This window comes from Solanum dulcamara, chromosome 4 (genome assembly GCF_947179165.1).
Source record: "Solanum dulcamara chromosome 4, daSolDulc1.2, whole genome shotgun sequence".
NCBI classification, from domain to species: domain Eukaryota; kingdom Viridiplantae; phylum Streptophyta; class Magnoliopsida; order Solanales; family Solanaceae; genus Solanum; species Solanum dulcamara.
The window spans coordinates 29,858,700-29,873,969 of record NC_077240.1 but is presented as its reverse complement, the minus strand read 5'-3'; the positions used below and the strand labels follow the sequence as shown (position 1 = coordinate 29,873,969).

Here is a 15,270-nt window from a genome sequence, read left to right as displayed (position 1 = left end):
TTTGTTCAATTAATGACATTTTGACCCTTTTTATTAATTAAATTAAATAATAGTATCTTAAAAAGGGGCAAAACAATCTGATCATATTTTTTTAATTAATAATAAATTAATTAAAAGAAGTGTGCCGAAGAAAGCAAAACAAGGAAGGTAAATATAATATCAAAAACCACAAAGGAGGTGGGTGAAATGGAGTCAAAAGGAAAAAAAAAAAACCAGGAAATATAAGAAAGACAAATGTATCCAACAAGTTGGGAGATTGGAATTCTGGAGAGGCAAAGGTTATCAGGGAAAATAAATAAATTTCTTACTTGTTTCTGTGTTCGGTACATAAGCAAAACGTATTACATTAAAAACATCATGGGAACAATCTCTAAATAATTGTCTGGCACAGCAATCACAAGCAAGAATGTACAAATGAACATACAACAAAGGCTAGTATGCCACTTTTTCATTGAGAATTCCTCATTTCTTTTTGTGTGAATTTCCAGAGAGGCGAATTCGTAATTTGTCAATCACAGACATCTTGTAACATCACCTACCGCCGGAACTTTTGCAGTTTCAAAGCATGGATTCTGTTCATAGGCTTGCACAGCTTTAAGGCAAGAAACATAGATGTATTAAGGAACATGAAGTTCCAATGACCTTGACTAACCTTATCAAGTAGTTTAATTGATCGTTTCTCCTTGTGGTGCTTTGACAGTAGCTTCGAAATCCGACACAACCTCTCAGAGTGAAGGGAACTCTCAAAAACAGGAAATGTACAGCCTGGAAAATAGAACGAAGCATATGCTTTTCGAGCAACCCGCACAACAGAGCTTTCAAGTTACATGAAGAATATTTTTCATAGGGCAAATCCAAACTAGAATTCATCAATACAACTTAGTTGACATTCATTAACTCTCTCCCATCCATAAAACACATCATTTTCACAAATATAGAAAGCAAGCCAAGATAAAATCATCCAGGTCATCTCATGACTGATACCAGTATAACCTGTCAAGCATTATTCAACAGTCAAACACCTTTTATTAAATATACTACGAATCAATGTCAGGCTAATCTTGTCAAGATTCACACACTGAAATATACAGTGGCTATAACTTCAAAACATTAATCTCACAACCATTAAGCTTGAGAAATGCCAATGAAGTGTAGAAGTAGTCAAACTACTACAGATACAGGAGTGGCTTTGAGAGTGAGCAACTTTGATTTCCAATTCAGCAAGGGTTTGGAGTTTCAGCAGAGAGAATGATACTTAGATATGTATTTTTACCCCTCCCTAGGAGCTACCACCTTTTTTGCTCCCTTGGTGACTCGAACCCACAACCTTAGGGTTGGAGCTGAGGGGCGCGCACCATCCGAGTAACTCCACTGTTCAATGGTGAGCACTGAGTGTTGTTAGGCATCTAAACGACATGTATGTGAGGCTGCTTCACTACAGAAGATTCAACTGACTCCCCATAGAAGACATTTAAAAATGTAAACAAGCGTGAGTGTGCAGCAAATTGGAAGAACAGAAAGTATGACAAAAGAAACATTTGTGTGGCAATTGTTTGAACTAGAAATAAGAAATAAAAGAAGATCAGACCTTTGAATTATGAATCAAAAATTTCTTTATTGTGACAAGTACCTATTTCTACATTACAAAGATCTTGAAGCATGCTGCGACTTTGCTATTTCTCTCAATATAGCACCCACGATTGCAGCTTCCTCAAGACATTCTGCCTTGTGCAATGCATCTAAAAGAATAACACAAGTTTTGGTATATATGTTACATCCTTTTAATCTAGTTTCTTCAAATAGCTCATATGCCTCCATCGCCCTGTTCGCGATGCTTAGTCCCTCTATCATAGTGTTGTAACAAGCAGTGTCTGGTTTACCTCCCTTGGCCTGGAATTTCTGAAAGAGTTTATCAGCCTCTGATACATTTCCGGCCTTTGCAAGCCCAGAGATCATGGTTGTATAGGTGATCGTATGGGGCTTTAATCCTTCTTTCTGCATCTCTTGCCAAAATACAAATGCCTTGTTGAATTTTCTTACTCTACAGAGACCATTAATGATAATGCTATAAGTAAAAGTATTTGGAGAGCACTTTAACTCCTTCATCGACTTGAAGCAAACAAGGGCTTCATCTATTTCTTCAGCCTTCACTAGTGCATCAAGCAAACAATTCCATGTGTATACATTTGGTGACAAGCCTTTTTGCATCAATTCTTCCATGATTAGATATGCTTCGTCTATTCTACCCACTTTACCAAATCCGTCCACTAGACTAGTGTATATAACCACATTTAAAGGAACACCTTTAGATTTTGCTTCTTCAAAAAGCATGTAGGCTTCATCAAGTCTGTCAATCTTAGCAAGCCCATCAATGACAGAGCCATATGTTATTACTGTTGGCTCAAGACCTTTTACTTTCATCTCCTCCAGCAGCTGATAAGCTTTATTAACTTTACCTGATTTGCAGAATCCATCTATAACAGTATTATAAGCAAAAATATCCAGCACATACCCCTGTTCCTTCATTGCATAAAACAGCTGATATGTTTCACGAGCACAGCCAGCTTTTATGAGGCCATGGATTAGTATAGAATAGCTCCTGACATCTGGAGTGAATCCCCAAGTCTTGATTTCCTCAAACAGACATCTACCTTTCTCTGTTTCACCAGCTTTGAAAACACAATCCATATAAGTATTAAGGAGGGTAAGGTCAGGAGAAGCTCCTTGACGCACCATCTCCTTGTAAATTTTGTGGCCATCTTCCTTTCTCCCACACTTAAAAAAGTTCCTGATGAGAGATGTATAGACAATGGCAGTAGGAGTAAGATCAAAATCCAACATTTGTTCATAGAGTCTGTATGCATCATCAACTCTCCCTCGCCTACCCAGTCCATCTATCAGAGAACAAAATGTGACTTCATTTGGTCTACAAACTTTATGATCCATAGCTTCGAAGATAGAACATGCTTCATCAAGTTGTTGAGCCTTGCATAGACGATCAATCATTATATTCACAGTCAATACATTAGGAAACAAGCCAACTGATTCCATGGTGTCACGAATTTCTAAAGCAACATCAAGCTTCCCTGCCCTGCAGAACATGTCTATGAGAATATTATAGGTTGAAAGGTTAGGTGCAGCATCTTTTCTCATCTCCTGAAATATCCTTAATGCGTCGTCCATTCTTTGTTTCTTCCCAAGGCAAGTAAGAAGACTATTATAGGCAATCACACTTGGAATTGACCCTTTTTGTCTTTGTCTCTCAAGCAAACTATATGCTTCATCAAATTTTCCAGCAGATCCATAACCCATGATCATGGTATTATAAGCATATGCACATGGAACAGTCCTGTTGAACTCCAACTGCTCAAACAAGTCTACAGCTTCATTCAATCTATTAGATTTGCAAAGAACCCTAATCATACTGGTATATGTCACATCATCAGGTAAAATACCACGTGCCTTCAACTCATGAAAAAATTTCCAGGCCATATCAACTTTACCAGCCTTGCCAAAACAGTCAATGCATACATTATAGAGGACAATGTCTGCATCAAAAGCATTGCTTTTCATCTCATCCAACAAGGACAGAGCAGCATCAACTCTGCCCTCCCTAGCAAAAGCTCGAATTACTGTCGTGAATAAATGTACATTTACTTCATATCCTAATTCCTGCATCTGATGAAAGAGGGTGAGCATGAGATCAGGTTCTTGTACAGCAGAAAGCGCACCTATTACAGTTGTATATGCAGAAAATGCAGGACGAATCTTAAACTTTCTCATGGTTTGAATCAGATCAAATGCTTCTTTAAGTTTTCGCTTCTTTACACAGCCTGCAACCAACTCAATCGATACACTGTTCGATGGGCCAAATCCAGCAAGACTAATTTCTTCCAAAATCTGTTCCAGATATTCAAAATTTCTAGTCCTGACCATTACCATGAGAAGTGAATTATATGCTTCAGGGCAATGTGCCTGGAGAGTTGTTTTCTCAGCCCAACGAAAATAGTTTAATGCTGTGTTGACATCCTCTAGCCGTTTTAATACTCCAGTGACCAATTCAGTGCTAGGATTTTCATCACATTTGGATAAAGCAATCTCTATGGAATGTCCCCAGGGACCACTCTGCAAGATCTTGCAAACATTATCCACTGTTTGCCTTAAACCCTCCAATTTGCTTGAAAAGGCCTCGCTCCACCCATGCGTAATATCTACTCCATTCTGCATGTTCTCTAATCGACTTGAAAATTCCGGGTTTCTCTCTGGAATGAAGGAACTGACAGGTCTATCCAAGTTGGAATATCCATTATTGGAAACTGAGAACCTCTTGCAATTAGCAAATACAGGGGTGTGTCTTAAGTCATATTGAGATCGCAATCCTAAAGCAGAACATAAAAAGAGTGAGCAACTAAGATACAGTGCTGAAACGAAAGAAATGGAGACTACAACGAAATAAAATACTCCTGGCTGCCAGAAAGATAAGTACCTCTATTGGAAAAGCATTTAGACCAAGGCAATTCCCCACCCCCTTTCCTTCACTATGTAAGTTGTTTCTTCTTTTCCCAAGTTCTTTAAGTAAATTTGAACGAAAGTATCTTTAAATCCTAATCAATAACCATTTTGTAGGTACTTAAACAGTAACAATAACAATTATGCTCAATCCTTAACTTATTGAGGTGGGCTATATAAATCCCCTATAACCATTCTGCTCAATTGGACCTGCTTTATTCTAATATTCAGTAATTTGTCTTTGCTAGGTTTTTCAGAATGAAGTTTATAATAAGATAAGCAGGACTGCCAGGAATCAGCGCTGCGCCTACTACTATGTACTAAAAACTGCTTAAGACTGATCAATCCCAACTATTGCATCACATAGGTATTTGAAGACCAAAATTTTGTAGCTGAGCTATATACATGAATATCAGAATATGCAGTTTTACAGCAGGGGAACCATGCATCACAGATAAGCAACACTGGACAAGAAATGCTTCCAGCCTTTCCAGTTCTCCCAAGAAAAAGGCAGACAAATAATTAGGGAACATTTGGCTTTTAAAAAGAGAATCGGGTACCTCTGTTAATCAATTGTAACCTCATCCTAGCACGTTCCAGCTGTGGCTATGTCATTATCCTCCTGCACGGATAATCCAGAAGTCTTGACCTACAGTAGAAAGGAAAAATGATTTCAACCTGAAACAAAGAAACAAATGGAACACAGTATACTAGGTACCCGACAACAAATAAGGCTGCAACAACAACAACATGCCCAGTGTAATACCACAAGTGGGGTCGTAGAATACTAGGTACCAGACAACAAATAAGGCTGCAACAACAACAATGTGCCCAGTGTAATCCCACACCACAAGTAGGGTCTGGAGAGGGTAGGATGTAACCACACCTTATCCCTAACTTTTGGGTAGAGAAGTTGTTCCTGATAAATCCTCAGATTCAAACAAATAGACCGCAAATAGAATCTATTTTCTGTAAGTAATTATTCAAATTATCCTACAACAGTCCTGCAGAAGTCTTTCAAAATAGACTACAACTGAAGTAATAGTTTTGACACAAAAGATCAATTCTTTAACTTCTGGCTTTTAAAGTTTGAAACTTTCGTAGCTCAAATGGAGAATCCAACGCATAGCAAGGAATTACAAGAACTGGATGGCAACTAAATTTGAAATAAAAAAGACCAATCTATGATATGGCTTCCAAAGAGAAGCTTTCTGAGTCAACTAGAAAATCTTATAGTACAAAGAGAAACAATAGTAAGTTTGAATATTTTCTATGTCAAATGGAAATGAAGAATCCTACAAAACAAAGAAAATCAATAATATACCTCTGATGGATTGCTCAAATAGTTGCCAAAGTAAGGAGCCAAAAAAGGAAAGGCACAAATATTTGGGTGAACAAATTTCAACGGACCCTCAAGTTATTTTCAAAAAGGGTTTAAGCAATGTTAGGGTTTATGCTGTAATGAGCTACAGAGTTGTCAATGTGAGGAGTTTTTCACTTCAAAATCTAGTTGAGAGTGGTATTTTCAGAAAGGGTTTAAGGTGTCGTTTGCACTCAAATCATTTTTGCCAAAAACTTTGAAAAATTCTTTTGGAAATTAGTGTTTAATCATATAATGTGTTATTACTTAGCAAATATATTTGATAAACATTCCGAGTTTTCAAGTTCTAGAAAAAACTAGAAGTTGGGACAAATTTTAAACATTTAAAAATTACTCCAAACTTTTATATTTTATAAAAACACCTATTATTTATTAATTTTAATTAATATTTATCTACCATCTTATTTCATTAAGATGACCGACCAACACTATTAAATACTTTCTCCGGAAAAGAATAGTTCAAGTGATAAGATTGAAAAAAATAATAATTTATTTTTAATGCGATTAATGTATTATTTTGCGCGTATTGTTATTTTATTGTTGTTGATTGTTATGAATTGTGTTTATAAGATTTTTTTAACGGAACACGTTCATTACAAAATGATAATAAAAACTTATGAGTATGTTTAATAATTTTTAAAATTTACTGATATAAAATAATATTTTTGAAAAAAATTATGATCAAATCCATGGTGAAAGTTCACCAAAATTTTACCAAAAAATAATTTATCAAAAATATTTAAAAATTTATAGCTAAATGCTAGCTAAGTATGTGTAAGATCTTGGCTTTTACCAACACAGGGTTCTGTCATGTTCAATCTATAGTAAATATTTATTTTAGAATTTTTCAATATTTATCTCCTTATTTACATTTACAAATTTTAAAGAGTACAGTTTATTTCTTTTAATATCTAGTGGAATCAACTTTTCAAATTTTGGTTGATTATATTTTTGGAGTAAAATAATATCTATTAAATACTTCTTTTTTTAATTGAAAAGGGGTTTAAAATATCTTTGAATTATGGCTTTTGGTACAATAATATCCTTCGTTAATCTTTCACGTCAAAAATGCCTTCGATGTCAATCTTTAGGTTCTAAATCACCCTTATTTTTAACAGTCCTCTTCGAAAATACAATTATGAAATTCATTTATTACGTGACACAATACTATTGATTGGCTTAAAAATAAACTAATTAATTAAATTCCCAATCCACAATCCGAATCCACCTAATAACCCATACCCACCTCACCTAAAAGCCCCATTAAAAGGAAGAAGAAGAACCTTCACTCTTCAACTGATGCATTTGTTTAAGAACGCATTACATAGAAAAATAGTATAATTTTTAATTTGGTGTACTGATTAAGTAACTAATTTCTCAATTACAAATAGACAACCTTTTTCTTTTTCAAAATTCAAAAGTTGTAATCGGGTTTACTACTTTCTTCTTCTCTCCTCCTTCAACAAAAGTTGAATGAGTGAAACTGATATTAAGCAATTGGAATCTTCTCAAAGAATTAATTTATAACGATTCGCCTCAGTCGTTACAGGTAAGCTAATAGCGAAGAAATTTGGGCCAGAAAAGATTGGATAGTGATTTCGGAAAAATTGAGCATAAGTCAGACTTGGACGAATTCTGAGTCAGGAGAAGTCTAGGGTGATCCGAATGTAGATGGGGGATTGATCTTTAATTTGATTGGATTAGCTGATAGACAAGACAATACGTAACATGTACGGCTTTACAGAATCGCATTCGAGCTAGTAAAATTCTCGAAATTGGACTTGGTATGGAAGCTATATTTAAAGGTGTCTTGGGGTAAGGGTATGTTGTGATATGGGAGACTTGGAGACTCTTTACGAGCTCACTGTCTCTACATATCCCGCTAGAGAGGGAATAATTCCGTCAGGGCAGGGCCGTCAGAGCGGGATAGTTCCGCTGTGGCGGGACAGACGCGACTTAAAGTCGAAAAAAGTCCAAAAATGATTTTAATCATTCCCTCTTCGTTCTTAGAAGACCAGAAGCGCTAGGGCGATTTTCTACTGCTTTCCACCATAATTTGTGCCAAAGATAAGTAAATTACTCCCTAAAATTGTAATTTAATTTCCTAAGACCCATAATTATTGGTGAGTAATCATTGGGGGAGGGTTTTGGCCTGAAACAAAGGGTGGAAAGTAGCCTTAGAATGGAGTTAGGATATGGATTTTGGCCTGAAACTAAGGGTGGGAAGTAGCCTTAGTATGGGGTTAGGATATGGCTTTGGCCTAGGAGAGGAATTATGTTATAATTCATATTAATTAAGCCATTTTGTTGATCCTTTGTACGTATTTACTATTTTTAGATCAAGAACAAGCTGAACGAACCTGAAAAAGGAAAACTCTTACGCTTAAGAGTTGTCAAGGCTTAATTTCGAGGTAAGTGATGATTTTTTTCTCATATGTGATTCACGTACTTGCTAAATTACTCCACTATATGTATATGTGTATATGAATAGGGAAGCATGCTATGAATTATGTGAAATGATCACTTACTGACAATGACTTGTGATAATTCTGTTCTTGGGTGATATGATAGTTGACTATTGATTGTGGTTGTGGCTGAATTATATGTTTGGATCGGGTGTCACGTTACGACACACTTTTGAATCGGGTTTCATGTTCCTACACACATTTCGATTGGATGTCACATTCCAACACAAGTCTTGGATCGAGTGTCCATTCCGACACATAAATAAGTGTTTGCAAGTCCATGAGAGGATTTTTATGTGAAATTGTATGATATTGAGACTAATTGTCACGACCCAACTCCGTAGGCCGTGACTGGGGTCCGACCTGGACCCCCCGTATACCTAGCTATCAACTGTGGAAAAATTGAACTGTAAATAAAGCAACATTATGTAACAAAGCCCCACTGGGCGATAACATTTTCGTAAATTTGTAGCCCTTTTCGTTTGTATCACAACATGATAGGGCACGCAAGCCGATAAGGCTGCCATAACATAATATCATATATCATGTACCATGTAGACCCATCTGAATCATACTGACATACACAACCCACATATACATGTCTGCAGACCTCTAAAAATATTAACGACAACACATGGCGGGATAGGGCCCCCGCCGTACCCCTGAATAGACAAAATAATTCTTATACATCAACGGTCAGTATAAAAAACTAGGCTCCGATACAATTGAGCCTCATCCAGCTGAACTGAGCAGAATCCTAAGCTGACGGACTCCCAAAACCTGTACCTGTACCTGCGCGCATGAAACGCAGCCCCCCGAAGAAAGGGGGTCAGTACGACATATGTACTGAGTATGTAAAACGTAACATAATACAACTGGAGGTATATCCAAAACAGAGAAGCAGGAGAATAATTTATCAAATCACAAACATGTACCTGTACTCTGTGAATCATAAAAACATGCATGCTCAAATTTTCAATATAGCCAACCCCGTCAGGGGTCCGGTGAATCATATATATAATATCAGTATCAGGCCCCGTGCCATCGTCACCTTATTACAACACATCATCATAGTATCAGTATCAGACCCCAGGCCATCGTCACCTTATTACAACACATTATCATAGTATCAGTATCAGGCCCCAGGCCATCATATATATACATACAGATGCCGGCCCTCTAGCGAGGGACTCGATGAAAAATGTAGTGAGTTGCACAAATCTGACAACCGGCTCGAAACTCGGAGAAGAAGTGTTACAGTATACACGAGTAGAGTAGTGAGAAACAAAATACAGTTTAAATCATTATCTGAGACTTAACTATATAAGAAGACTAAGCTATTGTCTAAGAATTCGAGTAGCAGTATAGTCATTCTAGCTGCCCTCTAAATGCCATTAGGGGCTACATTAATTACATCTCGAGGTCCCTAGACCTATACCAAAGTAAGACTATTCACTTAAGAATTCCAAAGTACTCGTCTTCGAATAATTTTATGACTAGGAGCCTGTACATTTGTTACCTCTTTAACGTATAAAAGTTTCCAGGGAAAGTAGTTTAACTACTATAGAAGTTCAATATTCAGAAGTAATTAAGAGATGTTTAAGAATGGAGTTACCTCGGAGTTCAGATCAAATTCAACTTACAACTAAAACAAGGACATGCCCAAAAGAAGAAAGAGAATAAGCTCTATATAGTCTGTACTTTCCTTCAGGTGATCTTCATATACATATTTCATACCCGGCCCTTCATGGGGCTCGGTGAACCTCTATGGAATCGTAATCTCATTTTCGTATCAAATACATCTCACTGGGAATGAGAGATAGCTTCTCATACATTATATTCTGACACATAGAAGCTCTACTAGGCAATACTTAATCTTCACAGGAACTCTAATACTGAACAGTGGATAGGGGTTATGAGGCGTACTCAGAATTCTAGGAATGGAATTATCCCGCACTTCATATACAATTCACTTAAGGCTAAACATTGCCAAAAGGAAAGAAAGATAGCTGTACGAACTTATACCAAAATATGCCAAGAGAAAGCTTTACATACCTCTTGGGAGTTACCCTTTATCCTGCTCGTCTCGTCGTCTTCTGAACCTATTCAATATGAAATTAATACGAATATCGACTACTCTTAACTTTCCAGCATCTTAGGTTACGCCTTAATATTAACGGAATCTATTTCCGTAGTCATTTCCTCGACTAGTTCTTTAGTTTGTTAAGGCGTTAACGAAAATTGGGCAGCACCTCCCCTATAATGTGCCCTATCCAAATTTCCAATTAGGTACCTAAGACCTACATCCAACCAACAACAACAACCTGCAGCAATTCACACCAACAATATACAACATAACTCCAAATGACACATTCAAAAAGACGATATCAAAATAGGGTGTCTAGTCTTTATTCTATAACGCCTTTCATTATACGACACGAGGGGTCATGTGGATGAAACCATAAGCATTAACACCCCTTTTATAACGCATTTAGTCCCTGCAACAACACATTACACCCCTGCAGCAACAACTCACAAGAACGACACTTTATTTCGACGACAATGCACTTTTAGCGACTCCAATTTAGTTTATGCCGAACGTCAAGTGTTTCAATGATATTTACACACTTCCAGCCACCTATAGGACGTGTAACATGCTACATAAAAACATCATAAATCTCAAATTTAAATAAGAAACCTTACCTTACCCGAAATTGGCCACAACTCGCCAAAACTACATCTCGGAAACTCCTTGATGTGCTGAAATGGGGCGGACTGTTTGTGCCACCTCTCCGCTGCCCCAAATTGAAATTTTTGATTATAAAATACTATTATATAACCTTGGAACACCTCAAATAATTAATTTACGGAACAAAACTCGGAGGCTTACCTTGGCAGCCCCCAAACCCGTAGCCCTCCTTATTTGTTCTTCAAGTTTTTCCTTCAACTTTCTTTCAAGTTTCTAAGCGTAAGGTTAAAGAAACGACGCCTTAGTCATCATCATATACATATATATACATATATACATCTTTACGTGCTTGAGGAACACCGTAGCTAATTAATTCACGGAGGAAAAATTGAAGAACTCACCTTTAATTCTTCAAAAACGTGGCTGCCTTGTTCCTTTTGGTTCTTCACGTTTTTCCTCTTATTTGGCTGATGTTTTTGGATGGAAAATGAGTTAAGATTCATCCAACATGTATATATACACCTCCTTAGGAGGTGACACGTGGCAGCCCCCTAGGGTGACACGTGGCAGCCTCCTAGGGTGCCACCTCGTCCAAGCTTCCAACACAAAACTGCCACGTGGCAGCATGGGGTCCATCCCAAGTAGGTGAGTCACCTTCTTTCTTGTCACCTAACTGCTTGTCACCTGCTTGCTTGTCACCTGCTTGCTTCACTTTTGTAAGTTCGGAAACTAGTTTTTGCTCCCTCTCGTAGGTTCGTAATCTCGTCTTATTTTAAGAGCCTATGTAACCCATGCTACCCAAGCTTGGTACGTACTACAATAGCGTAAGTATGTAAGACTTCCAAGTTAGTAGCTTACGTAGATAAATCGAGTCCTACGACCCATTACTTGGCCTCCAATTCCTTCCGGACTCTTATGATTTCATCTCCAACCTTCTCTACTATGGGGTATCACATTCTTCCTTCCTTAGAGCCGTTTGATAGTGTCGTAGAGTATTCGTCTCACATGATAATGTCCAAGGAACTTATGAGACATTCCGAGTTTAAAAAGGGTGGGGTGTAATATCCTTCCCCCCTTTAGAACATTCGTCCCCGAATGTTAGACAAAACTTCTCTTAGCACCTTATACAAATCGTAGGGAGATTCTTTGCTATTTTCTTAACACATACTTCCATACCAATACTTCATATACATGTTTCAGGAATCGGGGTTATCTATAAATATCGGTTACAGGTGCAAATACTTGTATTTCATGTTCTCTTCAGTTCCCCAATCATCCTCTTTCTGGTTTTGTTTTTTCTATCGTATCTTGATGGAAGGCACGTCTTTAGTCTACAATCTTCCAGTTCGCCAATCTAAGATGACGACAGGTTTTTTCCCTCACAAGACTTCATCTCCTAGACCTTATTTATAGAATATACCCTGGGTGGCTTGTCAGTATCTTTGCGAAGCATTCCTTACATGATGGACTAGGCGTATAGTTTCCAAATAAGGTGGTAAGCTCAACTTACCGGCCACCTTGCCCATCTTACGAGCAACTTAATACCGTCTAATATAGTTTGGGTTAAGTTTCCTTTTTTTTTGGGTGACCCTATTATGAACATCCAATCATCAATTTGAACTCTGAACGTCGATGTCAATTATCAGTATATCATTCCTACCGACTCTGGGTTTTTAGTCAATAGCTTGTTTAATCATGTCGGGGCCTTTTTAACTTAGTCGTTCTAACATCTACCCATCCAATAGGGGACTTGCACGTCTTATTCTACCAGTCTTGTACGGAGTCATTGGGATACCAGAGTGGTAGCCATTATGGTAAGTAACCTTAATAAGTGGTGGACGATCATCTCAGTTACTCTTAAAGCCAACCATATATGACGCTGATAACTTGGGAATCGTTAGCCTCGTATAGTTCTTCTCGACTTTCTTCCAAACTTTAATTGGCACCCTATCTTTTGGGTTCTTCTTCTCTTTTTCCCAATCCTTAGGGGTTGGCTACTGAATAATGCTGAAGTCCCCTCATATAATGGATCTCATAGTCGTTCTTTGCTTTTTCTATCATGATCTGGTATAATTCTGAAGGAATTTTGGCATAGAAGCTCGCCATCCTGTAGTAACCAGCTAGTTCAGTTAGTTTTACTTAAACTCTTTCACCATTTCCCTTACCTCCGCTTGTAATCCTCTAGACCCATTATCTTGTGTCATTCTTTACCTTTACGAGATTATGAGAGGGTACAAGAAGTATCCTAGCGTTACCTCGCTAGTTCTCACATTTTACCCTGCCTTTTTCTCCCTTATCCTACCCTCGATGTCGAGTAGATCTCTGGTCCACTCGTGGCCATGTCTTACTTCACCCATAGTACTAATTCCATCTTGGTAGTTTGGCTTAACCTATCTTCGCACCTCTCCGTTGTTAATTGCAACTTGGGCTCCTTCGCCTGGGATAATAGTTGTGGGTACTCCGTAAGGTCCTACCACTCCCTTAACCTACAATTTTACCCCTTCTCGGCAGAGTATGTAGCCTTTAATCGAAGGAGCAGGGGTTAATATCGTTAATCAACAGGTAACATTCCCTTTAGAGCCATCTGTCGATGGTGTGTGAAGTAAGTCTTGTAGCCCAGGTCATACTATGGAATTTTCGACCTTGGGTATTACTTCCTGTCATCCGTAAGTTACATCAGCTGGTATCCTTACCTTTTGGGTTTTGCTTTTTCTCGCCCTCAGAGTTGGCTGCCCAGTGGTGTCCAAATTCCCTCGCCCACTGGCCCATATAGCCCTTCGGTGGTTTGCCTCTTATTAACAGGTACTATGTTGAAGAACTGTGGCATTCGAGTGTGTCGTCAGTTAGCAATTAGCTAATCCTTCTTTTTTTGCTTAAACCCTTGTTACAGTTTCCTTAACGTATCTTATAATACTCTGGGTACATAATCTCATATCGTTTCTCCGTCGCTAGTTCAGATTCTTCCATCTCGCGTGATCATACCAGCACTAACGCATTAAGTTCCATCAGAATTTCAAAGTTAAGCGTGCTAGGGTGAGAGTAATACTGGGATGGGTGACCTCCCTAGGAAGTCTTCGTGTCGCGTTTCATTGTAATCCTTGACATAATGTGCGGGGCACTCGACTTAGCTCCAGATTTACCTCAGCGTTGTCTCGCGAGTCTTTATGTTTTGCCTTGTCCTTTCTTCTGTTATCTTGTAACCGACATAGGGGTAGACCTTTTAATTCCACTACGACCATGTCCCTTTTTGGTCATTTTGGTTTAACTTTTCCTATTGTATCCCCCCTTTGTACGCACCAATTCATTAGGGTGGGCTACTGAGTAGCGCTAAATTTCGTTCCCATAGTGACCTTTGGAGCTGCTTTGAGTTTTGTCTATCATTAGCTGGCATAGCATTAAAGGAATTTGACATATGAGCTTGCCTATCCTCTATTCAGTTTGCGTTCTTCTCATTTTCTACCACAGGAGGCTTTCTATTCCTTTGTCCTTGGTTATATATCTATCGCAACATCATTTGCGACTAACTCTACAGCCAACATTTTGTCTTTTGGTCTAGCATGTTGTCATTATCCTTTGTAGTGTTTCTTGAGTTATTCGATATCCCTTCATGGTTACACTTTTTTGTTTTTTATACCCAACCACCTTCTAACGTTATATCATTCAGGGTCTCATTAAAAACTTCTTAACGCTGCTTTACATAGCATTCTGGCTCCCATCCAATTCCTGGTAGCTTCTGGACCTTTCTAACTTGGTGCGGCAAGATATCTTATTGAAGTTTAGACATCCATCTCAAACACACTGCCATCTCAATTGCCTCCTCCTACTTTTGCCATTTTCTCATTAAATTCCCCCATTTAGGGGGTACTCGTACTTTCATTTGTTGGTGTTTATAGTCGTTCCAATTTCAATTAGCAGTGCTAGTATTCTGATGATAACTATTCCAGGTATTTCATGAAGTAGTGGCTTTGTCCCAACCTGTATCCTTTGTTTCTTGGGGCGAATAGAAGTTGCTCCATTTATTCCTTAAGTTTTCCATCTTGGTCCCTTAAGGGTTCCACTATTTTTGGGGCGACGTTGTATACCCGCGTCATTTTTTTTATCTTAAGCCCCATGCTCTTACTGTGTTCTAAACGCAGGCCTTTAACTTAGTCAACGCGTACTAAGTGCATCTTACTAGTGGTTCCACTTTATCCCTGCATACTCGTATCACACTGTTCAATTCATAC

At 38.1% G+C, this 15,270-nt stretch overlaps 1 protein-coding gene and 1 pseudogene across 2 annotated transcripts; one reads left to right on the top strand and one right to left on the bottom strand.

The window, feature by feature from the left end:
• Nucleotides 1-287: 287 nt before the first annotated feature.
• Nucleotides 288-6,071, bottom strand: LOC129887225 (pentatricopeptide repeat-containing protein At3g06920). Of its 2 annotated transcripts, XM_055962230.1 has the most exons (4): nucleotides 5,834-6,071; nucleotides 5,070-5,158; nucleotides 1,631-4,379; nucleotides 288-993 (listed from the first exon to the last, which is right to left on the bottom strand). In XM_055962230.1, the coding sequence occupies exons 2-3, from the start codon at nucleotides 5,092-5,094 to the stop codon at nucleotides 1,642-1,644; spliced, it is 2,763 nt and encodes a 920-aa protein (XP_055818205.1). In that variant the 5' UTR covers nucleotides 5,095-5,158; nucleotides 5,834-6,071; the 3' UTR covers nucleotides 288-993; nucleotides 1,631-1,641. The 2 variants fall into 2 exon arrangements, with proteins under 2 accessions (XP_055818205.1, XP_055818203.1); XM_055962228.1 differs by lacking the exon at nucleotides 288-993 and having other exon boundaries at nucleotides 1,016-4,379.
• Nucleotides 6,072-14,012: 7,941 nt separating this feature from the next.
• Nucleotides 14,013-14,132, top strand: LOC129888094 (5S ribosomal RNA; annotated as a pseudogene).
• The last annotated feature ends 1,138 nt before the right edge of the window (nucleotides 14,133-15,270 follow it).

Bases quoted from the DNA above. Each gene is read 5' to 3' on its own strand.
- LOC129887225 (XM_055962230.1), bottom strand. From the start codon at position 5,094: ATGAGGTTACAATTGATTAACAGAG. The intron at 4,380-5,069 runs GTACCCGATTCT...GTTCTGCTTTAG, and splicing joins GTTACAATTGATTAACAGAG to GATTGCGATCTCAATATGAC.